Source organism: Panthera onca, chromosome C1 (genome assembly GCF_046562875.1).
Source record: "Panthera onca isolate mPanOnc1 chromosome C1, mPanOnc1 haplotype 2, whole genome shotgun sequence".
NCBI classification, from domain to species: domain Eukaryota; kingdom Metazoa; phylum Chordata; class Mammalia; order Carnivora; family Felidae; genus Panthera; species Panthera onca.
The window spans coordinates 87,581,236-87,606,845 of record NC_138346.1 but is presented as its reverse complement, the minus strand read 5'-3'; the positions used below and the strand labels follow the sequence as shown (position 1 = coordinate 87,606,845).

The 25,610-nt window shown below is 37.1% G+C and overlaps 1 protein-coding gene across 4 annotated transcripts in view; it reads left to right on the top strand.

Moving 5' to 3' along the window:
• ARHGAP15 (Rho GTPase activating protein 15) overlaps positions 1-25,610 on the top strand; it is a 626,514-nt gene that overhangs the window by 27,554 nt on the left and 573,350 nt on the right. For 3 of the 4 annotated variants that reach the window (XM_060623481.3, XM_060623483.3, XM_060623484.3), the window contains exon 2: positions 696-874. In XM_060623481.3, the coding sequence (XP_060479464.2) occupies positions 710-874 (165 nt within the window). In that variant the 5' untranslated portion in view covers positions 696-709. Of the gene's footprint in view, positions 1-695; positions 875-25,610 lie in introns of those variants that run through there. The other variant, XM_060623482.3, reaches the window with a different exon arrangement.

The following is a 25,610-nucleotide window of genomic DNA, read 5'->3' as shown; positions in this document are numbered from 1 at the left end:
AAATAAATAAATGGTTTTGATTTTCTCTTTCTTCATATTCTTCATAAATACTATGTCCAACAGAGCTACTGAACAGCAGACATTGGCAGATGGCAGAGGACAAAGGAACTTTAATTTCCTTTCTTAGGTATTGTGAGTAGGGGTAGTGGCTAGGACTGAACCCATGCAAATAAGTCGAGGCCAACATATTAGTCAATGGGACCAGCTTAGTTTGCCCAAAGCTAATTCTAGTCACTTAAATATGACCTTATCCACATAGGTTTTTGTTCACCAAAAAAGGCTGCTGATATTAGCGTGTAGTGGTGGGATGGGGTGGGGTGGGTAAGAGATCAGTGATGTTGTGAATGACAACAGCATATACATTAAAGATGTTCTGTTGGCAACATCATTTCTACATAAGGAAGACTGTATCATATTGCCATTAAGAGTTCCTTAATGGACTTAGGAACTACAGAAGTATGAGTGTGCTGCCCATGAACTTTTAAGTCCTCTGACATGCATAGTACTGTCCACATGCAGAGGCCCCAGTTGATAAAAGCAATTAGAAACTAACTATCTTCTTCTTCACTATGCAGAGAGGTGGAAATTATTTGTTCCATTTCTGGACCTTAGTGATTAATAGGAATGTGCACTCCATCAAATTTTTCTTGGAAAAGATATATTTGGAATAATACAACACTTTTATATTTTATCAGGATAACGCTATAATATGCAGAAATCTACAAATTCTGATACCTCTGTGGATACCCTGAATTCCACCCGTCAAGGCACCGGAGCTGTGCAAATGAGGATCAAAAATGCCAACAGCCACCATGACAGGCTGAGCCAAAGTAAATCCATGATCCTCACCGATGTTGGGAAGGTCATTGAACCCGTAAGTCAAATACCCCAAAACCCCCATGTTTCCTGATACAGAATTCTGTTAAAAAAGCTAATTAGCTTTGTTTTATTTGTTTTCCTAATGTCTATGAGAAAACTGTTTTTGTAATGCATTTTGTCTTGCCTACTTATAGTCATAATAATATCCCCAGTTGTGAGAGAAGAGCTGGGCTTAATCCAGAGTGATAAAGTGGATTTGGAGTAGACTGAAGAGCACCTTTGACTCATTTTAAGGGCCTCCACTATCATGCTTCAGTGTTATAAAAATAATGAGGTTATGCTAGCATGTGGTGTTTGTACTTCCAAATACAGTACATCACTTTGAAAAGCCAGAGGCTAAAATTAGCTAAGAATGAACTGGGGTTTGTGGGGGGGGGGGGGGGGGGGAATCTTAAAAAAAAAAAAAAAAGGGAAAATCTCTTCTTTAAAATCTCCCAACAATATATAATATTGGAATTATGATTTGATTTGGAATGAGCCTAAATGATTGAAATGGTGTGGCGACTGAAGGTTTGGAGAGGAAGCCATTTTGTCTAGATAATGTGTCATTAGGAAGATTTGAAATAAAATAGTTAGAGATGAACTCTACTGCCAATTGTGTCCCTGCCCCTGCACGCATCCTGAGCCACTAAACACACTGATTGCGATGAGTCTCCTCTGGTTAATTTTCTTCCATAATGGTGGTAACTTGCAGCTGAGGCCATAGGATGTTACAAAATTATTTATGCAATGTTAGCCACTCTTTTGGACCCCAGATCTATTTTGTTTCTCACAGTGAGAGCAAGAGCGGGAAATAGGTTAGCTGGGGAAGGGCTGTGAGTCCCAGTCACTTTGCAGAAACATGTGAGCTATTAATTGAGTGTTCTGTTAATATCGTAGGGGCCTATGAAATATTCAGCGCCCTAACTGAGTTATTAAATGGGATAAACTTGCTAAGTGGCATGTTACTGATTATATTTATTCTCTGTTTTCACTCGAATTTCAAGTGCGAAATTAACCCACAACCATCTCAGGAGCCAGGATTTTAATCATTCTTTCTTCAGGTATTATAGGCAAATTTAGTGTGAGGGAAGCCAGTGATTCTATTTTGGGAGTGGGAGATACATCCTGAGATAAGGTACCGAGAGATGCGGAGAGATGCGTTTCTCTTTATTGACTTTCTCATTTAAAAGGATTGTCTGCTGGGAGGCACAACGCTGCTGGTGTTTAAACCAGCTAAAATGTTCCTCAACTATGAACTTGAGACATGGTTAGAGTAAATTATTGGAATCTCTACAATGTATTGTCAGTAAGAACTGTACCTTTGAAAAAGTTTAAAAGTTAAGTATATTTAATGATGCCTAACATATTTTATTGGCTGTGTTTAACAAAAGGCACTATGCCACAGTTGTTTTTGACAAGCATGAAAACATCACAGCGTGAGACTGCAAAAGGAATTATGGAGAGAAATTACAAGTGATCCATCTCTCAATGAATTATCCACCTCAATAGCCCGCAGAACTCAGCTACCAATTAACACCTACTTTATTACATGTTGGGATGTACTTAATAACTTTCATGTGTTTATGCACTATTACCTTGACTGATGCCTCTTGTACAATTAGGCATAATTGGCATATCAATATGCAAAAGTTAAAAGGATTAACCCTCTTAAAACTAATGAGCATTTCTGTATCCAGCTGCTAAATGAGACAAAATTAGCATTTTTCACTTTTGGGCAGGATTTTATCATGCAGTTTCTCATTGTTGATATTACCTTGTTACATAACTTTAGTTTGGGGGGTTATATGCTGGACTGCTAGAGAAGAGTTTTCCAAAGTTAAATTAGCTATAATTATCCCAGCTTTTGTTTCCGCATTCTTAGCCTGGGCAATATGTATTCCTCGATAAGGAACAAAAATAAAAGTTACTTTTGGTTATGTGTGCTCAGTGCATAATTATATAAAAGGGGTATTTTAGTGAGGATATGTCATTTCACCGAGAAAACTTGGCGCAGAGATACTGTATTGAAAGCTTGCCATGGCACTAATTTTCTTTCTGTCTCGGTTCTTTTCATCTCTTTTTTCCATGCACAATTTTCTGACTAGATACTGACAGAATGTAAAGTATTTTGGCATATTTATTCAAACAAGCCTGTTAAAGATATCTGCTGAAGCTAAACTAAGAACTTGATTTTTCAGAAGTTGGAGGTTGGGGTGAGGTCAAGGGGGGCAGATCTTGAACTTCGGAGAGGTGGGAGGAGATATATTCTAAAAATGTGTGCACATGTCACATGCAGCATGGTTTGTTGTAACAGAGACACATACGTTTAATCTGCACAGAAAAAAATTAGGACTACTTTAGAGTAGTCCTATGTGTGTTATGCTCCCTGTTTCATATATATGGCACATCTATACTACATGTTCCCTGGCATAACAATTATGCAAATCTAATATGGACTTATTGGAGTATATAACACGAGAATCTGATGTTACATTCATAACGATTTAACTTATTACAGAAAGTGATGAAAAGATTCTAGGGTCAAATCAATTATATAATTTTGTCATTAATTCGTAAAATCCTCTTTTTTCATTGTGTTCAATTAAAATTTGTTTAATATGACTGTGAACTCAGAACACCACATAAAATTCTCCCATATACGTCATAAGAGCCTAGCTTCTTGGTATCCTAAGCAGAAGAACAGTTTGAAATGCCAATATAAACATTTATTTGACCCCGTGCTATGCAAACACAGGTGATTTACTTATTAAGTTAAAGTTGTCATTACCTAAGTGCTGCAGGGAAGCATTTCCATAAAACAGGCATTAATCCTCCATTAGTACTTCATTGGCGGTGTGCATCATTTTCTTTAAAGACCGAAGAATCATTTTTATGTAGTTGGTAAGATCAGTGCCTCTTCAAGGTTTAAAGAGGCCACTCTGCTACCTGGGAAATGTTGGAGAGGTGGGAAGTTTGGACACGGGAGGACGTGGTTAGCAGAAAATTGCCTCTCTGTAAGAGAGATCTGGAGACCTCCACTAGGTGGGGAAGGAACGCTCCTTGGTCTCAGTGATTTGTTGTCTCATTCTGATCACCGGAGTGAGACCTCTTAAAGGTGGACTGCTTATTTACTCGAATGTGCTAAACACAGAAGCAGACGGCTTAGTGAGCGTAAATGGGGGGCAAGTGAAGTGTGCCTCTTTAAGGGCTGAAAGGCTAATGTGCAATCCAGCAAATAGCTAATGCAAAAGGTTTAATGTGGCTTTGCTGTTATTTATAAGAGGGAAGCTCCAGCGTACTAGACAGTTTAGAATAGATATTAATGAAGAGTTTAAATAGCCCAAATCAAGAAAATTGCAGACATAGGATTTGCAGACAGGAGCAGTTTCGGCATTTAATGCTGGTGTCTTAAGCAGCAACATATATGAATATTCACCATTTCCATCCTGTAAACTCCACAGAAATGCAATACTTTATTCATGGCCATCATGGACAGGGAGATATCTTTTTATTAGTGCTAGGATGAGGACTTAAGTCGAGCCCTTCCTAAACGCTAACTCACAAGACTCCTTTTGCTTCCATTAACAGACTGTGCTTGTTCATTTTTCTTTTTTAATATATTATAAAGAAAAAGAGGAAACAATTTTCTTTTGTTTCTTACTTCTGTGATTATAGGATACTTGCCAAAGTTGTGGCTAGCCAAAAAGGCAGACATAAAAATTGCTACTAAAAATATAAGCCTTCTGTTTCGCAGAGTTTTTGAGAAATATTATGAGACTGTAGGACTTGTCCGTGTTTACTTCAAATCAAGCTTATAGTTAGGTTTGAGGCTTTGTTTGTATAAATTGTCCTGAAGTGGATCCTGATATTTAATTAAAATGACACTAAATCACATTGAATTGATAAGACTTGGCATCTCAAACAAAGGTAATTGCCCGTATTGGTTTTCTGCAAAAATAGCGCTGCTTGGAAAATGTGCAGCCAACACAGACTGTCAACTCCATTTATAGATCAATATGTGAAAACCATTGATCAGGCAGGCATGTATAACAGTAACACTTTGCATTTATTTGTTGTTTTTATACCACATTAAGGCTTACAGGATTATAGGCTTCCTAAATATTTTGACTTCCTCATAAATATATGATCTGTTGCATGTTAATTAAATGAGAGTCTGCAGCCATTTCTAAAATTGTTTTTAGTTTGATGATTTCCTTTTATTGCTGTGGATCGTATGATCTGAAAATGGATTAGTTTCCTTCTGCATAAAGATTATTAAAGCTTATTTTAATGTGTCCTATTTAGTGTAAGATGTGGCTGCCTTTTTGCTTTGAAAAATATAGATACAGACAATTATTTTCTCTTAGCGAGTGGCTGATCTTTTTTTATTAACTGAACATTCTCAGTGCTCAGGGTAGAATTATTTCCTGACATATTTTGCACACTCTGTAGATAACGGGTCTTCTTGATTTCTCCTGATAGAATTTTTTTTTTCTTTTCTTTTTATCTAGGCCTATAGTACAGGCATCTGATCAAACGTTACGTGGAAAATAAACTGATCATCTCAATTAAATTCTAGACACACACAAATATAATTTGAATTCTATTTTTCTCATTCGAGAACAAGCCTTATGAACTGTTCTTGTACACTGCATTCTGCAGTTAAATCTTTCTTATCTCATCAATGTAAGGACAGTGTTTTGTTCCTAATCTTTATTGGACTATTGTGGATGACATTTGTAAGCCATTTTGGTTTATAAGGGAAAGCTAGAGGACAGTGGAGTGAGACTCTCCATAGATCCAAGCCTCAGATATGACTACGCAATAATGTGTCTTCCACTGCAATTTTCTTTGCCACAGAGAGGTCAATTTTGTTGAGAAATCTTTTTATATCCTCTATATACATTAGGAGTGCTGCTTTCGAGACAATACTTGGCTTTGTATACAATATTAAAGCAGCAATAAAAGAAACAAGATTTCAGAAATAGAAAAAAAAAAAATCATGAGATCCGAGGGTTACCTAAGGTAACTACTGTGCTGTACAACAGACTCAAAAGTTTATTAGCCAGAATTTTGACTTTTACATAATATGCCCTGGGGTGGGATGGTGGAGAATCCAAAACCACCAGAGATTTCTTTCCTTGTCCTTGTTATCCCATGTCATCTCCTGAAGTGAGCATTTTTAACTCTCATTTCCAGGCACAGACTGGACATGCCAAAGGTTCAGAAAGTTTACAATGACAGCGTAGAGTCCGTGCTTCAAAGAATGAGCAGAGGCTCTTGAATTCACGTCCATGGCTGCCTCGTTTTCATTTTAACTTGAGCATAGCTAAATTTGTTTATAATCTCCTACTGATTGAACATGGCGCTGAATGTACATGAGATACATTTTTTTAAAAGTTAGTCCTCTGATTACTAATTTGAATCCAAAACTCTAACCTTGTTAGCATCTGGACTTATTTCCATAATAACAACCCCTTCAGAACCTACAAAGTAATGAATAATTGACAACAAATGAAATGTTTTGATAGTTGTCGGCACAAAGCATGTTTAATGTTTTGTGTTGCTTCCTAGCTAATTATGTAGATGACACATTTGTCAGACCTTGACTGCCATTAGAAACGTGTTTCCAGAGGGGAGAAAAACAGGCTATTCATAGAGTAATTAACTAGAATGCTCAATGACCTGTGAGAGATTCAAATCGCTGCCAGTTCAGACATTGTTTTGTTACAGAAGCAGAGGGGTAATTAAAATTCCAAATTACAGTCCTATGATGGAGCATTTGTTTGTTGACAGTATACTCTTACTCTAGTTTGTTAATTCTTTTTTAAATTGCTTCTAATCCATTTTATAGCTTTAGGAGTTCCGTCTTTGAATTTACTGACAACTAATATTATGGTAAATTGTACTTCAATGGAGTACTGCGGTGCCTCACAGTTTCAAGGGAGCACAAGGTGGGTGGGATAAAACAGCTCCTTCCCTAAACTGACATATCAGGTGCTGTCAGTAGGAATGCCACTAACGTGGAACATCTTGTTAAATACTGCATTTCCATTTCTGCATTAGGGGTAATGTCCTAGCAGAAAATGCAGAGATAAACAGGAAGCAATGAGGAACACCTAAAAGAGAGAAAGAAACCTAATCTCTCAACACGAAATGATTGATTAAGGGGTTCTGTTACCGAGGAAGAGAGAGGAGCTGGGGCTGAGGATGATTTGGGGAAAGGTGTTGAGTTTAATGCAGGAGACGCAACAGTCTGAGGAAAGCTCTCATAGATCACTCGAAAAGGAGGGCGTATTTTACAAAAGTACCCTTCCATCTCAGCTCAATAACAAAGCTCAGGATAAGAGGTATTACCGTGAAATTTTTTCAAGGAATTATTGGCATAGTTTACAAATCCAGAAGGCTAACATAGTCTAAAAGATTCAGCTCAAGTGAAATATTTATTTAGGTTGCTGAAAGTGAGAATACAGTTTTATTAAAAAGATCTGACAGAAGTCACATGGTGTTTGATGCAGGCGAGCTGACAGAGGCATCCAGTGAGCGTTGATTATCCCGAAGTCACTGTCAGCTAGGATTGATTTTCACTTTCTCCGTTTATGTAACGGTTCCTGTAATACAGCTGACCCCGAATCACGTTACCTTGTCATTTCTCTGCATGGATCAAGAAGAGATGAGCTGAAAATAGCTAGACACTGACCTTGAACTTGCCAGAAAAGTGAGAAGTGACAGTGGGGTTTTTCTGTAGTTCATGTACAAAGATTAAGGCAAACTGTTCCTCTGTTGAGTTCACTGTAGCAGCACAAGGGGGCAGAGCAGTACTAGAGATTACAGGTAAAACAGCTTCTGCACCAGCATGGAAAGGCTCTGAAATACTAAGTTAGAGCCAGAGGTCTCATTTTTACATCTTAGTGTAGACATAAAGGAGAATTACTGATGAATCAAAATCTCGGGTCCCCTGATGTTCATAATCAGTAATCTGAAAGTGTACATTCTAATTAAAAAAAGGTTACCTAATACTCTGTGTGGCGGCAACTATGCTTTTCACTAAATTATTTGCAGCACCTCTTATTTAATTCATATTATACTCTTCACTCTTAAAATAACTTTAGTTATTATTGGAACTATAGTCAATATTATCAGGAGAGTTTTATGGCAAATTCCTAAAGTGATATGTGTTGTTTTAGGTATAAAGGAATCAGAAGATGGGAAACAGTCTTTTTATACTTATTAAGTATCAAAACCCCAAGATTAATATTGGACAGTGTTATATAGGAATGTGCAGCCACAAAGAGGTAACATGCAAACTGGAAAATGATGTTTGTCATGTGATTTACACTCATCTCTACTTTGTAAAATTTCCCATTTTATCATCTGCCTTGGTTTTCAAAAATGCTCTTTAATAGATCATCATTATAACCTTGGCTAATCTAAAACACCGTATGTTGGACATTGTCCTTTGCTTGCTAGCACTTAGTCAAGCTAAATCGTTGTTGCACTGATGCTGAATGTTTCTCATAAATGACACCCAGAGAAACAGAGAACTGAAGCATGTTGAGAAACAGAAGAAGAACAAACACTGACTTGATTATCTCCTAGGTTGTAAATGCCGTATGTAATGGCAAAATAGCATCTTTGCATGTGTGATGATGCCACAATAACATTGTAAACCTCCACAGCAATAAGATCCATTCTTGCATATAATGGATACTTTCTCTGGGTGTGTGTGTGTGTGTGTGTGTGTGTGTGTGTGTGTGTACACACACACACACACACACATATATATATACACACACACACATATACATCTATTATGCATATACATGTATATATACATCTCTCTATCTCTAAAGGTATAGATATACAGAGAGATGTATAAAATATTTATATATTTAAGATTATTTTTGTATTCTGGGAAAAATAACTGCATGCATACATTTGCAAGTTGAAATATCAAATTGCTTCAATACTCCTATAAATTTAACTCAGGACACACTGACAATATGAAAATCTGAAATAAGTAGAATTCCAATATATTTCAAGGATGGAATAAAGAGAACATTCTGTTGCCAAGAATGAGGTTGAAAATATTCAGAATACCTGTGTCATCACAGAAGTCTATAAAACCTCATTTTTTGCCTCGCAGAGAAGAAAATGGCCTTGTGTTTCAAGCATAAATGATCCAACTTGGAAAGTTTTGGGGTGTGTGTGTGTGCGTGTGTGTGTAGGAGCGGAGATGGGAGAGAGGTATATGGTGGATTAACAGTTATGATTTGGGTATGTCTAAAACTGACATCTTTGAAGGCAATCCTGAAGCCCACTGCATTCCTTTGGAGTCCCTTGCATTCCTGCCTCCCGGAGTATGCAGAAGACCCCCTGTGTGCCTTCTCTCAGGTGGTGGGACACCCATCCCTAAATGGTTCATTAGCTTCTGCTTCTGAGGTCAAGGCAGATATAAAGGTGTTGGCTGCTAAAATACTTCCCCCAGAGTTGCTTCCCCCACCCCCCTCAGTGTGTAAGGCTTCTAATAAGGGACTCCAGTCCCCGATGTGTTCAGATTAGGTTTATTGTTACCATCTGGTTAATTACCCTCTCAGGTTTGTGTTGAGAGGCATGAAAGTATTTTATCCAGCCTTTGAATCCCTGTGTTCCTAAAGAGATGTGGGTAAAGTACGTGTCAGTTTTCAAAGAGCATATTAAAAACTGATAAGCAGAACCATCTCTAAACAATACCATATAAGGAAAATGCATTACTTTTTACATGAATGCGTGTTACAAGCAATTAGCAAACGTATGGTGATGTGGCACCCTCTCCCAGCAATGATGCCTTCTTCTTTACATGTAATCTCATATGCTTCTCCTTTGAAGTGATAGATTTTTATGATTCCCATTCACTTCCAATGGACTGGCAATAGGTTTATTGGGGAAGAGATAGGGTTTGAGCTGTAACAGGATGTATGGTTGTCATTTGTCAAACCAGTTTAAGGATATACAAAAGTGAAAGAGAAATCATATACTAAAAAAGTGAGAATACATTCCTCGGGGAAAGGTGGGGAAAAAAACCCCAGGAAATTCAGAGTTATTTTATTCTTTTTTCCTCTTCCTGTTATTATTATTATTATTACTACTACTACTACTACTACATTCTACATTTTTTCCCTAGAGAAGCATCAGCATGTTATTTCTAGTGGCCACTGTACTTACTATGATATGGTACATTTTCCACATTCAAGTGCCTTTGATAACTAGAATTACACCGGCTAACACTCTCAACCCAATTGTGTTCCAGTTATTTTAGATACCAGCATTTGGGTGAAAACAAAACAATAGCAGAAAATGAAACATAACCACATTCAAGTGTTTAAATATCAAATGGTCTGATTCTGAAAACCAAAGGGAAATAGATCAGATGGTTTTACTTCCTAAGTCAAACCAGAAACCAAATGATTTATCCCTTAGGAAATGATTTCAATAACTGAACATTTCCCCCAAGATTCCAAGGTGATATTAGATTAAGAATGGGTTTGAAAGTGTTCACAAATAGTAGTCTTGTTTTTGTGTGAGTGCCCTTCCACAATACCAAAGACATAAACAACCAGCAGACTGTGTTCTTTCTATTCCTTCATGAAGAAATCAGTGCTATTCTGGCCTCATGATTTCATCTTATTTCTGTGGAGGAAGAGGAATAGTGATGACACTAACTTTCCTCCATGACTTTCAGTCACCTGACTTGCTTTCTTTCCCACAGGGTAAAAGGAAGCTGTAGTTTTAGTATTTCCAATGAGAAGGGACATGTGTCTCCTTGCATTGAATTGTCTTAGATCATATCATGTAGCACAAAGTGACCCAATATAGGAAGACAGGAAAACAAAGTGACAGTTTTGTTTGCTCAAATATAAACAACACCATCGTCAAAACATAGGGGCAAATTCTGGAGGCCCATAGCCAGATTGAAGGAATTAAATAGCAAGAATGATATTCTGTGTTTAAATAAAATGTATTCAAGGCATAGTCTATAATCAGCAGTGAAAAGATAACGAACAAATGAGCTTAGCTCAGGTTAGCCAAACTGACTGCAACTACTACTCTTTTTAAAATCCATGATAAAGTGAATTGGCTGATGCTTGATAATACATCACCCACTGTGGTCTTACCTATTGATCATAGCCTGACAATGGGTAACCTTTCATGGCAACTTCCTCTTTTACCATGAATTATTGACAGTGTTAATGCCAATAACACATGATCAAATAGACAGGAAAGAAGTTTACATTCCTGGATGCGCTATCCTTAACCTCCATGCTTTTAATATCATAGTTTAAAAAAAAAAAGGGAAAAAGGAAAAGAAAGAAGACATTTTCTTTCTTGTCTTGAAAATATCGATGAATTAGCTTTTACTTTCACACAGAGTATTAGTGTGACATCCTTATAATTCTCATCTATAACACATTTTGGAGAATAAAGCCCAAATTTTAAGGGAATATTATAATTGTCATTTTTACACCAGTGTCCTCTACCTTGTATAACAAAAATCCTAGGGATAATGTTGTGTCCTAAGGTCCCTGAATTAATAATTTCCTGCTCACTGAGTCGCCATCCTCCCAACCCTGCCTTTAAAAGTCCCTCAAGTAGGAAGTGAGCAAGCAGGTCAACTACTTTCATTCATTCATTCATTCATTCATTAGTCCTTTCCTTTATTCATCTGACAGCAATTGTCATTGCTGTCATTGTCATTGTCATTATTGTTACCTCCTATATGTCAGAGACTGCTTTGCATGCTGGGGATACAAAACAGAAAGAGTCTCCGTGTCTTGGAGGTCATATTCAAGTGAGATATGGTCTTTTCCTGGGTAACCTCGGCTCAGCCCACTGGCCTCCTCATTTTGTCCCCGCAGCACCACCTCACCCTTAACACTAGTGTCAGCATCATGCACCTTACATTTTGTCGCAAAGATTGTACACAGGATTTAAAACACGGCCTGTGACATTAGAGACCTTCATTATCACTTCCAGGGGATGTATTCCTGTGGATTGTAAATCTCAAATAAGATGTCTTTTAAAATTTTGATTTAATTTAAATTCCCAGCTGATTCCCACTCCCACCTGATTCTAACCTACTTTACACTCTATTTTTGCACATGTTGACCGATTTGCTGTGTCTCATCTCCTTTGACATATACGAGTCATTAAGGTACTTTCTTTGGTAACAAGTCAAGGTGCAAGTATTTTTATCTGGTTAAATTGATAATACCTCTTTTATTTATTCTATGTTCTTACTCCCCCTTCCATGTCCTAATGAATTTTAATGATAAACTTTTTATTGGAGTCAAAGTAATAATTCTTATGAATAAAAATTAAAATGTTAGTATGTTTACTTGACATCTATGACTGTTTATGCTTTCAACATGAAAATTGAACACATACCCAATTTAGGCTTTTATAGAACTTTCAAAATGTTCACCATGTTTTTGACTTTTAAAAAGATTTTATTGTGATCTTTGCTGTTGGGTTCTGGCTGAACATTTTCCTCCAAGTAGCCATGATGTGTGGAATTTTGTGGGGTTACTCATGGAAGGAATGATCTAATTTACAAACTGACTTAAGCAGTCCATCATTAGTTCTGTTCTTGTCTATGAGGAGTTTGCCGTTATAGCTCTTAAAATTCATTGCCAGACATGACACGACTGTGTACTTGTACTAAAACAAAGGTTGATAATGCTAACCATGAAACAAAGATTGGAGAACATAGGCTCTGTTGAAATATGAATTATTTTGAGGCTTACTTCATTTGGAAGAAAGAAAGAGAAAGAAAGAAAGAAAGAAAGAAAGAAAGAAAGAAAGAGAGAAAGGAGGGAGGGAAGGAAGGAAGGAAGGAAAGAAGGAAAGTAGGAAGAAACGCTTTGAAGAGTAATTTCTTCAAACTAGGGACAAATACAGTGACATCCATGTAGTGAAATGAACTCATCAGTTAACCAGCTTAAAGATTTAGCTTCCCTAAAACAAGGTGATTCTTAGATATTTCTGATTATTTGCTCATTCACAAAATAGGCTCTATTAGACCTCACAATTCCTTATTTCTCATATGTAGTTTAAGTAGATAGCGGTCTTGCTATGAGAATGAGAGAGGAAACCCAGATTAAATTCTGGATGCCTTGAAGAGAACAGTTTTGCACCTTTTGACTATGACCCTGAGCTTTTCTCCACTCATACTGCCCTTTCTATATCTGAGTTCCTCATCTCCTGCCTGACTGCTTAGCTAAAACCAGTCTCAGAAGATCCATGCTTTCCAAGGTCACCCACATGTCCCTAGAACTCTGATAGCTTCCTTTCACCTATGCTTCAAGGACCTGCTTAAGGACAATATTGACTTCATATATATTATTTACATTCTGTAGTAAGGCTATTGGGTTGAATGCAGGTGTTAACAAACAAGCAGCTGACCGAATTTTGCCCACAGGCAGTTTATTTTGTTTGTGAAAGGGCGGGCCTACACTGGCCGGCTCCATCTTGTTCTGTGTCCTTCGCCTAGACCACACCTCCTCCCCTTGGGTAACCTCCGGCTCACCCGTTCAAACTTCCTGATCAAAACAGGCCCAGCGACCTGGAGTGCTTAACAGGACTCCGACCCTTCCCCAGCCAATCGGCTGAGGCTACAGCCATTACCTCACCAACTGCCCCTAGGCCCCAATAAAACCTTTGTCCTTTTGAAACTCCTCTCTCTCCCTGGTATCTCACCGCTGCATCCGTGCAGGTAGGGGATTGAGCTCGAGCTAGCTCGAATAAAGGCTCTTTTGCTTTTGCATCGGACTCGGCTCCCTGGTGGTCTTTGGGGATCATGAATTCTGGGCATAACATTTGGCTAGGATGATTTAAAAATTTTTGAATTTAAAAGCCTTTTGTTAGAGTTGTGTCTTCACTAATTTATGTTACCTGCTTGGGCCTGAATGCTTGCTTGGCATTTCAATTTGCCATCTTAAAGTTATTTCATTGATTGGCCTATTCAGGAGTGAGAGCATACTGAGGCAAGTCAGAAGATGACAATTGCTAGTTATAAATTTGGAAATTCAGAAGATGACAATTGTTAGTCATACATTTGGAAATGTAGTCCCTACCACATTTCACTGACAGTGTAAAAACATTCTGTTATATAGCTAAATATGAATTTTCTTATTCAGATTTTCTCATTTGGGTTTAATTTCAATTTTAGACACTTACATTATTATAAATTAACAAACATCTTGCTGCCTTTTATACAACACTAAAAAATAACTGTGATTATCTATGGAAATGGCGTTCTCTTGTCACCAAGTTATAAATATTCTGTTTATTCTGGGTTATCTATGATTTAACTTTTGTGGGTTTTGTTAAATAGTTCTGAAAACTTGATGAAAAGCTACTTTGTATTTAAGTGAAGCAGTGCACTTCTAAATCTTATAAAAAAAAAAAAGAATCATACCAGGACTTTAAAAATGAGAAATGATGCTATTTAACAGTTCACAATATTATGCAAAATTTAAATCAACTTAGATTTGACTAGTCATCTTATTACTTACCATTTACTTTACATTCCTACTAATTAAACTTAATTTGAAGACTTTTAAACTTTGTTAGAATTTGTATTTCTTTTTCAGTGGACATGTGACATCCCATAAGAAATGAAACAGACATAAAAATGAGTTCCACAGTCTCAACTCTGCTCCCTATAGCCAAACATTCTTTTTTCTGAAGCCTCCACTTTACCAACTCAGAAGCTGTGTGCGTTTATGGAGAGAGATTAGGTTCACATGAGGAAGGAAAAATACCTTTGAAAGAAAGATCAAAGAGCTCTCAGAGATCTCTCGATTTGCATGTTGCATCCTTAATTCGACCTAAAGACCTGTTTTATTTGTCCCACATAGTGTTTTTACCTTCTTTCTTTTTAATTGAGCTGAAATGTGAACATTGTGAACTTTTGCATGAAAATTTGTATATGTGACATCTCTCAAAAAATCAGAAATTCTGGCGTTACTAGGCTGGTTTCCCAAAGGGCAGGCAATAACAGCAGAAAGTGAGTAGCTGTTGATGCATCTAGATGGGACAGGTGCCCCCTAGTTCACAGTAGTTGAACTAGAATCCTCTCACTGGGCCATGTCACATAGCTGACATCTGAAGGGGCGATGCCAACTGCAGCATATGCACTCCAGCCTTCTCTACTTGCCCGCGAAGGACAAAAGGAAGCTGAGTTGTCATTCAGATAACTGTAAACTCATGTCTCCTTTGAGTGTAACTTTCCAAGTTGCCTCTTCGAGATGGGAATAAGGTTCTGAAATAGGAAGAAATGGGCTCTTTCATATATTCAGGTGGTTATTTACAGAAACAAAACTTTGGAAAACTTTATCCTTTGCTGATTTCCAGAGACACGAATTAGTGCCCCTGTGGCACACATATCTCCCATGACAAATCAAAGACTCTGTCATGGGGAAATGTGGCAAGTTTCTGTTCCTGAAGTGGCCCCTCCAGGTTCAATCAGAGCTGTCAGTGGCAAGCGTCATAAAGAGGTTGTAATGCCCCCGTTGGTTAGTTATGAGTTTGGTCCATGTTCAGTATTTTGACCAGTAACATTTGACTCTAGCCAGGATTAGAATTATTTTTTTAGGTAATGTAAGCCAGGCATGAATCATACTCTCGAGTAAATCTCCACGATGGTTACCTTTGAAGTGCTTTGCCACCCTGTGGCAGCAAATAGGAGTCTGATTGTGAACATGAAGTAATGCTGGGCAGACCTCGAAGACTATCCTGACTCTGCCTCTTCCTGACTATGTTACTTTGGGAAAATTTCTTTTTGGACATTCTTATACATATGTTCAAATGAATAAAACAACACCAGTTACCTATAGAGTAACAAAGATGAAAGGAAATAACATATATAAAGTGCTAGGAATGATCCCTGGGCACAAAGGAAGTATTCAAAAATTGTAGAAAATTGCTATTATATTTATGTTCCTCATTTGTATGAAGTCATTTTAGCAGGTCTGGTATTGTAGCTTTGGGCTACTCTGTGCCTCTGCCACTGGATCATCATCTTTCAGTAAACAAGCTCTCAGTACTCACCTGTATTCTGAACCATTTTGATTCAAGCTAGGGCTCTTCTTACTCAACCTATTCTTGATTTATTGCAGCTTCTGATTCTTAGGCAAATCTTCTCTGGTATCTGATACTGTTTGCATAATAATCCCTGCTGGGGTCCATCCTCAGCTATGACTCTAGTTAGCTCTTACATTACAATAATACCAATAGTACAAGTTACATTGCAATAATACCAATGTTTATCATTTGGGGGCATCTATTATGTACTTGACACAGTGCTACATGCTGTAACAATGAAGATTGGATTAAACCTCATACCAACAAATAAATGATGAAACTGAGATGTGATTCCGAAAACACCAGATACCAAAGCACAACCTTTGGTCATTCTGAGGCACAGTCTGTATAGATCCTAAGCCCTGAAATCCTCCCCTGTTGTAGACCCCATATTGAGATTCTGGTATATTCAGCCTGGCCCAGAGAACAAGTGGGAATCAGATGTATATTCTCTTTTATGCCAATTAAAGTTCTACTCAGCTTTAAAAAGCCAATTAAGTCTCAATCTCCTACCCTATGTTTTATCCGGCTGGCCTTTCCCTCATCCAAAATCATATAGCAATTATTCATTTGATTAATTATGTAATTATTTGTTATGCACAGCTTAGTGTATTTCTTTGTAATTTACTTTGAAAACTTACTAACCTTTATTACTATTGTTCAACTTTTTATATTTTTATATTGTATGTCCCCAATAAAGTGAAAAGTCCTTAAAATCAGACATTGCATCTAACCTCAAAAGAACCTGGTGGAAAATAAGCCATATAAGCCATATATGTATATATAGTTTAAAATATTATGTGATTAATAGCATCTAATGATATATTTTCTAATTTCTGAGCAGAACATCTTTGAAGACACAGAAGGGGCAAAAACATAAGAGTAAGAAAAAAGTAAAATCCAGGGATATCAAAATTATAAGAATAAAGGGATGGAATTGAGGGGAGGAAACCGTATTAGTCCATCTATGCTTTGTCTTGGGATCAATGAAGTCACCATTGCATCCATTAAGGATCAAAAAGATGGCTCATGTCTTCAACTGCCTGTCTTATAATGCAGAGATTATGGCGTGTGTGCCAACCAAAAATTAAGCAAGAATTCCTCTCCTGCACAGCTGTTGTTTTCTGAAACGGCCAAAATTCTATTGCTCTTTATCCTTCTCCATCATATTAGAACCACACAGAAACTAAAACTCCCAGAAAACTACACAGTAGGGATAGTAGGGGACTGGCTATAGGATAAGGCCTCCTGGGAATTCTAGTAACCACAAGTACACTGCTAAAGATGGAGCTGGAGTTACCACCAGGAGCACCAGTAGAAGAGCATTCTGGGCACTTAGTTTTATATACATAAATATAATTAGTCCATTGCACCAGAGAATAAGACAAGGAAAGCTGGAGATGATCCCACCTGTATTTAGCAAAACCGATTAAGTAGTTGGTTGACTGAAAAACTGATGGAGAATGGTGGCTATCAAACTGCTCTCAAGCTGAATCTAACTCCAAGAAGAGAATTCAGCCACCCCTCTGGATAATGAATTCAGTTGAGAAATTGTCACATGAACTTTTGTAACCAATGGAGATTGTATTTGGCCCCATGTAACAAAAAAGTGGACATATAAGTAAGTAAATGGGTACATAAATAATGGGCTTACTTTTTTGTGTAACAATAATCCAGGATGAGTAACTCCCCAACAGCTATAGTGCTTGGCTAAACAAAGTATCAAAGACATGGGCTTCTTTTCCGTTTTCCTCACCATCTTTAGAATGTGGTTTATTTCCTATTGCTAATCTTCTCATGGCCAGCAGATGGCTGCTTTACCTTTAGCAATTCAACTGCATTCCAGGCAGGAAAGAAGACAAGCAAAGGGCAAAGTCCTGTGCAAGCTGAACCTACACTCTTTTAAATAGCTTTCATGGAAGGCCGATTCAGTGATTTCTACTTACATCTCATTTTTCAAAACTATATCACATTTGCTTCAAGGAAGACTGGGAAATGTAATTTTTAATCAGGATAGTTCACTGCTGCAAACACAGTAATATCAGATAGAGATAGGGCTAGCTAGTAAGAGATCAGAGTTAAATGATAGAGTGGATTAAGAGTGAGGCCGGAGCGAGGACATTCCTTAGATCATATAGGGTTTTGCAGTCTATGATAAGGAGTTTAGATTTTATTACTTGATGCACAACTATAGGCCACCGAAGGATTCTAAGCAGATGAGTCTGGTAGAGAATAAGTTAGGAGAGGAAGGTGGAATAAGAAGGGAACGCTATTAAGGAGTCCAAACTATTCTTGGCCCAATAAATCGTGGTAGCTTGTGCTAGATAGATTGAGTAAAGATATATGGAAGGAAACAAATTAAAGAATATTTTGAGTATAAGACTGAAAAGGCTTACAGATGGATTGAACGTAGGTGGCAAAGAAGTGGAAAGGCATCTGGGTGGAAGAAGACTTTCTTCCTGGATGGAGAGACTGGATTGATGATAGTGCCAGTCACTGAGATGGGAAGAACCAAGAATGGTGTGGATTTTAAAAAGTGATCAGTTTTGGTCAAGTAGATTTGGTTGTGGAAAGTTTGAGATTTCAATGATGTATCAAAGTCAAAGTGTCAATGGGACAATCAATTATGTGAGTTTGGAGCTCAGGAAATAGGTATGCCCCAGAGATATAGAATTTTGATGCCAACTACCAGCAGGTGATATTTAATGCCACAGATATAGTCAAGATCCCATTAGGACAAAGTGTAGACATAAAAGAAGGCTCACTGCAGGGTAAGTCTGCAAAGAAGTTGAAGGAATGACTAGAAAAGTGGGGATGAACCAAGGGATATCCATGAGTTTCAAGAAAAAAGTGGTGCCTGAGAACATTTAAATAAATATATATGTCACTTACGTGCCTATAGATTCAGTCTCTTCAAAAACAAACATATTTCATAGGAATGGAAATTAGGCAAAACTGGTGGATCCAAATGTTGGTATTATGACCTAAAGATATAATAAAAACAAGCGTGCTGTTTGTTTCATGTATAGGTATTTTAGACATAATTTCTAGTCATATATGAATATGCATGAATTTATAAGTAATGTTTATCCACATGCATTTGAACAAAATCTAAGAAATAGTAGTTATCTTCATACGTTTTAAATGTTATCTTTCTGCTCCTGGTAAAGGAAAACTCAAAATTTATTTTGCACTTTTAACTTTCCCATAAAAGGTATCAGATTCTGGTTCAAGAGAAGCAAACTCTCATTACAACATCACAAGGAATAAGAAAAAGTCAAAATGTCTGGAAAATGATAACTGGCTTCAACATGCAAAATAAATGTTCAAAGATAGAATCAAAGGGCAAACATCAAGGTAAAGATAAAGAAATAAACTACATACAGATAACAAATATAATCCACAAAACTAAGAAAAAAAAAGCTTTAATTTTATCTTGAGCAAATTGCGTAGATATATTTTTGAACTTTATTTTTCATTTACAGTTTGCCCCAGGATAAAATGATAAGCTCTATTAATCAGAAAAGGTTAATGGCATATTATTTCTGTGGTAGATTGGTAACAGTCTCAGAACCAAGTTGTTTGTAACTTCTATCCAAGTGTACTATTGTACCTCAGCAGCAAATCACATGAAAATGTCAACCGTATGTTTGATTTTACCCACTTAAAGAAAAAAAAAATCCCACAAGGAACATTATAAGATAATGGAATGTGTAAAATTAATCGTTTTTCAAGGGGTCTTTTGCAGTTTTATTTTCCTTGGTTGAATTCCTTTCTCAATTTGGCCCTCAAGATATGCATTCTGTTATTGGAAGATGTGTTTGTGGTGACTGTACTGGAGCCCACTTTGAGTCAACTCACATTTATCAAACAATTCCCTCTCACCCAGATATTCCCAGTGTAGCCACTACCAGCGAGTCTTCTTTATTTGTACTCTCCATTTGTACCTGGTGGATTCTGTATTATATTAATTCATAAAACCAACTCTGCCAGACTCCCTACGGTTACAATATTAAGGCTGTAACTGAAGCGCTATCTCTCATATTGATCTTCAACCAGAAGTTCTTTGTCCCGAAGCTTTTGTTTCACATTAAGACACTAATGATCATCTCCACCAAATGAGAAGCTTTAATAGTCACAAAAAGCTGAATGAAAAGACTTTGATCATCACCTTTGAAAGTGCTGTATTCCAACATCTTCCCCGTCCATAACTAGCAAACAGTAACAGAGCTTGTTTTCTTTTTAAAGAAATAAAAAAAATGCTTTAAAGAGACTTAATTTTTTTGTAAAAATTATCTCCTTTTTTGTTTGTTTTTGTCAAGTAGTTTTAGCCTTACACACTCTATTTGTTTTCTAGGTCATACAAAGACTGTTTGCCTGTGGGTTATTTTTAGTATTCTGATTTTTAACAATTTAAAAGTCTTTCTATAAGAACTGAAGTGTTATAAATTCAGCTGAAATTATAGAAAGTAGGAAGCATTTTAGAGTGCCTATCTGATTTATCTGTTAAAAGAATTGGTACAGATTAATCAGTGTAGGCTCCCCCATGTCTGGAGGGACAGAGAAACTACTTGACGGTTCTTTCGTATTCACATCTCCTCCTGGAGAAAGTAGAATAATGATTCTATAATGAATCCCCTATATAAACACAATGTATCCTAAATATTAACGATATTTTTGTAATTGATCAAATGGGAAAAAAATCTCTTTAGGTATTAATTAGACATATTAACGTTATTCACTCCACTGCTAAAAAAGTAACAACACTATGGAGACTTTTCATATCCAAGTTTTAAATCAACTTCATATTGTAGACTATTCATTTTCCCTGGGAACCTGCAGATGCACAATTTGAAAATGGACACTCTATAGTGGTAGACTTATGCATATACAGAAAGAAAACCAGAGAGGGTTAAAAAACATCGAGACTGAATTTTTATGGGTCATTAGCTCTTTAATGCATCTCAAGGGCTCCTAAACCAATGAACTGAGAGCCTTGGGAAACCTCTAGTCTGACCTGAGTGGAAGAAATAAGGAAGAGCGCAAGTATTTACCAGTGCTCAACGCTATTAAAATATTCACAGAAGACTAATTTGAAAACATATTAACCACATAGTAAGTTAAGGCCTATCACAGATCAAAAGCTAAGTTTTGGGACAGGAAACAATTGGCGGAAGTAATTGGCAGATATTCAGGGAGGAAAGACTGGAAGAAAGAAGGCTGGTACGGAAAATGACCTGATAGCCATTTAAGGCCTGTGGTTGGCAAAGATCCTTATGATAATGATCTGCTTGCATTGGTGTTTCTTCCCTGAAGAGACAGATGCCTGAAAAACAGAAACTCTGATGTCTCCATGGATGTGGAGCAAGCTTCTGCATAGGCAGGCAGAATAAAAACTTTCCCCAGCACAGTTTCTTACAACTACAGATCTTGGGGGTGAATAATGCTCTTTAAAGTCATCTTCGCAAGCCCCTACAACTATCTTACTCTTAAGGCTTCTTCCTTGAACTTAGAAATTAGTGTAATATTTTCAGCGAACTTTTCTAACTACCGTAAAACCTTGGTTTACGAGCGTAATTCATTATGGAAGCATGCTTGTAATTCAAACACTCGTGTACCAAGGCAAATTTCAAGAACCGTTGGCTCCGTTGTGATCATGTGATAGTCATCCTCACATACTACTCATATTAAGACATCACTCGTTTATTAAGTTAAAATGTATTAGAAGTGTTTGCTCATCTTGAGGAACAAAGAACAAGTTACTTACAATCCAAGGTTTTACTGTACTATAAACCTCCAGTATTCCCAGGGCTATAAGTGCTGATCGTCTTGAAAACCCAACCAAATGCTAGATATAGTTTCAAAGGAAAAAGAAAGAGTCAAATTCCAGTCATAGAATCAGAAAAGATAACAATTGGAACAATAATAATAACAATAATAACATTGAATAATATATATACTTTAAAGAAATTGATACTTTTTGATGCATTAAAAATAAAATATATATTACTGTATAAAGAAAACTTTTTAAATGTTGAGAAATTTCAAGGCAATCACTGCACTGTCAAACTTGCACAGTTAGGTTTCTACACTCTTTAAAAAATTTTTTTTAATGTTTACTTTTGAGACAGAGAGAGACAGAGCATGAACGGCGGAGGGTCAGAGAGAGAGGGAGACACAGAATCTGAAGCAGGCTCTAGGCTCTGAGCTGTCAGCACAGAGCCCAACGTGGGGCTTGAACTCACTGACCGTGAGATCATGACCTGAGCCAAAGTCGGACGCTTAACCGACTGAGCCACCCAGGCGCCCCAGGTTTCTATACTCTTGAAAGGTTCTCCCACATCACCAACTGACCATGTGAGAAAGAGAGATAACTTTATTCCCTTAAGCAAAATACTTCAGGATGACTTTGTCACACAGTTACAAGGATCCACAAAGATTATATTGATGGAAAATGTTATGTAGGTAATGATATGGGAAAATTTTCTGTTATTCACCTATACAATAATACATTTTCTCCTCAAAGTTTTGGTTGTAATTTTCACAAACAATTAAGAAAATTACTCAATAAGAAAACAGATCGAATGCTTTGTTAATTTAGGAAATCCATTCACATTATTAAAAATGAGGTGGAATTAATGTTTACATGCAGGATGCAAGCTATTAATAAATTAATCATTATATATCCAAACCAAGTCTGGGCTTTGGTCAGCTGGTTAAAATTATTAGATGATAGCAGAGAAATCTCCTTTCTCCTGTCTTCTCTATCACTTAATATTAGATAGTGAAAAGCAGCTAACAAATAGGAAAATCTATATAAAAATCATCTTGTGCTGGTCAGGTCTCTGTTAGTTCCAATCTGAACTAATTTAACTACAAAAGAAAAAGGGGGTTGGCTCCCACAGCATGTATAAGTTATGTGTGGTTGGATAATAGACCCTTCCCAAATGTTTATTTAATTCACAACTCTTTACTTTGGGCAGAACTCAACAAGGAAAGCTCATCTCATTGGCTGGGGCAGCTCCACTCAGACCTGGAGGATTTACCTCCAAGATGGCTTACACATAACTGGAAAGCCAATGCTATATCTCTTGGAAGCCCAACTGGAGCTGAGGGTTAAGAGTGGGAGACTCTATTTTATGTCCTTCTACATGGGCCTTCTATGACTTCATTCAGTGTCTTCGTGGCATAGTGCTGGATTCAAAGACCTAGTATCTCAAGAAGACTAGATAGAGGTTGTATGACCTTTTATGTACTGGTTTTAGAAGTCACATGCTGTCACTTTTGTGGTAGTTATAGGCTTGCTAAATTTAACAGAAGGGGATATAGATTCTTAATGGGAAGGATGTCAATGTCCTGTTGTAAGAAGAACATGTGGAATAGTAGATCTCGTGGACACCCGAGAGAACAAAATTTGCCACATAATTGACATTTAGAAATGTTCTGTCTTCTGCCTCTGCCAAATTACTGGTTTCTTTTCCTGCGCTACACATAGTCTTTCTCAATAAAGTGGGTAAGATGAGAGTTGGCAGTTCATATGCTTAGAGTGGTCTACTGTAGAAGAAAAAGTTCTTCCCCATGAGTTTGAGACAGAAAAATTCTAGGTAAAGAATAATTGACTTTGTTTGGTAATGAAGCTGTTCTTAGATGAATGATCAAGTTGGGTGACAGATAAGGACTTAAAAGACAAGGTTTTGATTTGGACAGTACCCATCAAGATCATTTCATTGAATTAGGAATGGCTGTCCTCTCTCTGATCAAAGAGGGATTATATTCAGGACACACAACATAAAGAATATCTGCTATAAAATTTGATAAAATAAAGGGGCTTTTGCATTTTCTACCTTTTATTTTCTACTGTACGGTCATTTGTTCATTTATGCATTTGTGCATGTAGATCTGATAGGCAAAGTTCTCCATCAGTGGTTCTCAAAGGGTCATCTAGGGATCCTTGGGGGTTCCTTGTCTTTCAGGGGTACCAGAAGTCAAAACCATTTCCATAATATTTCTAAAATATTATTTGTTTTTTTAATTCTTATTCTTACATGAATATATAGTGAAGTCTTCTAGAGGCTACATGACATGTGATATCACAATAGGTTAAACAAAGAAGCAGATGTGATATTCATGCTCTCTTCTATTAAACCAGACATTAAAGACATTTGCAAAAATATAAAGTAATGCCTCTCATCTCACTACATTTTTCTCTGTTTTAGAAACTAGTTATTTTAATAAATACATATTATTTATGTTACTAAGCAATGGATTTATTATTGTTGTGTTCTTAGCCAGTACCCTACACTATCCTTAGGACTTCTTACAACTATCTTCACTTTCTCCCATGGGCATGAATCTGTTGATGGTGGATGCTAGGCATGGTTTCTGTGACTGTCTCTATTGCTGTAGAAATGATTTCCTTTGAGGAGTAGGGAAGAAGAGACAAAGATAACATCAACTGAGCTAGGCATCAGTGCTTTATGTACATAGTCTCATTTAATCTGTGTGCCTGTACTGTGGATTTTAGTAACATGGTAACTAACTTAAGGTTACAGAGCAATGATGTGGCCCTGAATAAGGATGCACATGTGTGAATGATGCTGTCATTCAGAAGTGTTTCCTGCCTTTTAAACTATTTGAGGTTTATCTTTATTTATAGTCAACTAGGTGTGTGCAATGGATTCATCAGCTTTAGTTTAATCTCACCAGTATATCCCTTTTATTAGATTTGGCATTACCAATTGCCTTTCCTGATATTCCCCATATTATCTTCACATGCTTTTATCTTAATCATTTTTTAAGGACAAGACAAGCCCAGACAGTTATTCAGGACTGAAAACAAGGATAGCTCCTTTCTCCTGGCCTTTTTTCCTTTCAGTCTGAAAAATATGTTGTAGCCATGGTATTATTCAGCATTATTTTTCATTCCTAATCTGAGACCGCTGGTTTATAATTTATTTATTTTGACAATGACTTTAGAGTGTCCAGAGGCTGATACCAAAATCCTAGAAGTAGGGTCTTGGGCTTACTTGAAATGGGAAATATCTTCTGATACCATGTGAGGGTGCATGTAGTTATGTAGGATACCCAGCGAAATTATCACCATTCCCTAGTGCAGTGGTTACAAAATTTGGCTGATCACAAGAATCACTTGGGGAACTTTTTAAAAATACAGATTCTTTAACTTTTTTTGTTTGTTTGTTTGTTTGTTTTTGAGAGAGATAGACAGAGACAGAGCGTGAGTTGGGAAGGGGCAAAGAGAGAGGGAGACACAAAATCTGAAACAGGATCCAGGCTTCGAGCTGTCAGGGCAGAGCCCAATGTGGAGCTTGAACTCATGAACCATGAGCTTATGACCCAAGCTGAAGTCAGACACTTAACTGACTGAGCCACCCGGACACCCCAGATTCTTGATTGAACCCAATGATGATCTTCTGAATAAAAATCTGGCTTCTACTGTTCATTGGGTACCAAATATAAGCTAAAGTAACAACAACAACTACAAACATAACAATAATTAAAACTAAGAGTGACCTTTTTTGCCCAGCCTCTGTTTTGAAACTCAGCCTATGAAACCAATAGCCCAACACCATGCAATGTAAGCTTGTATTAAGAAGATTGAGATGTCC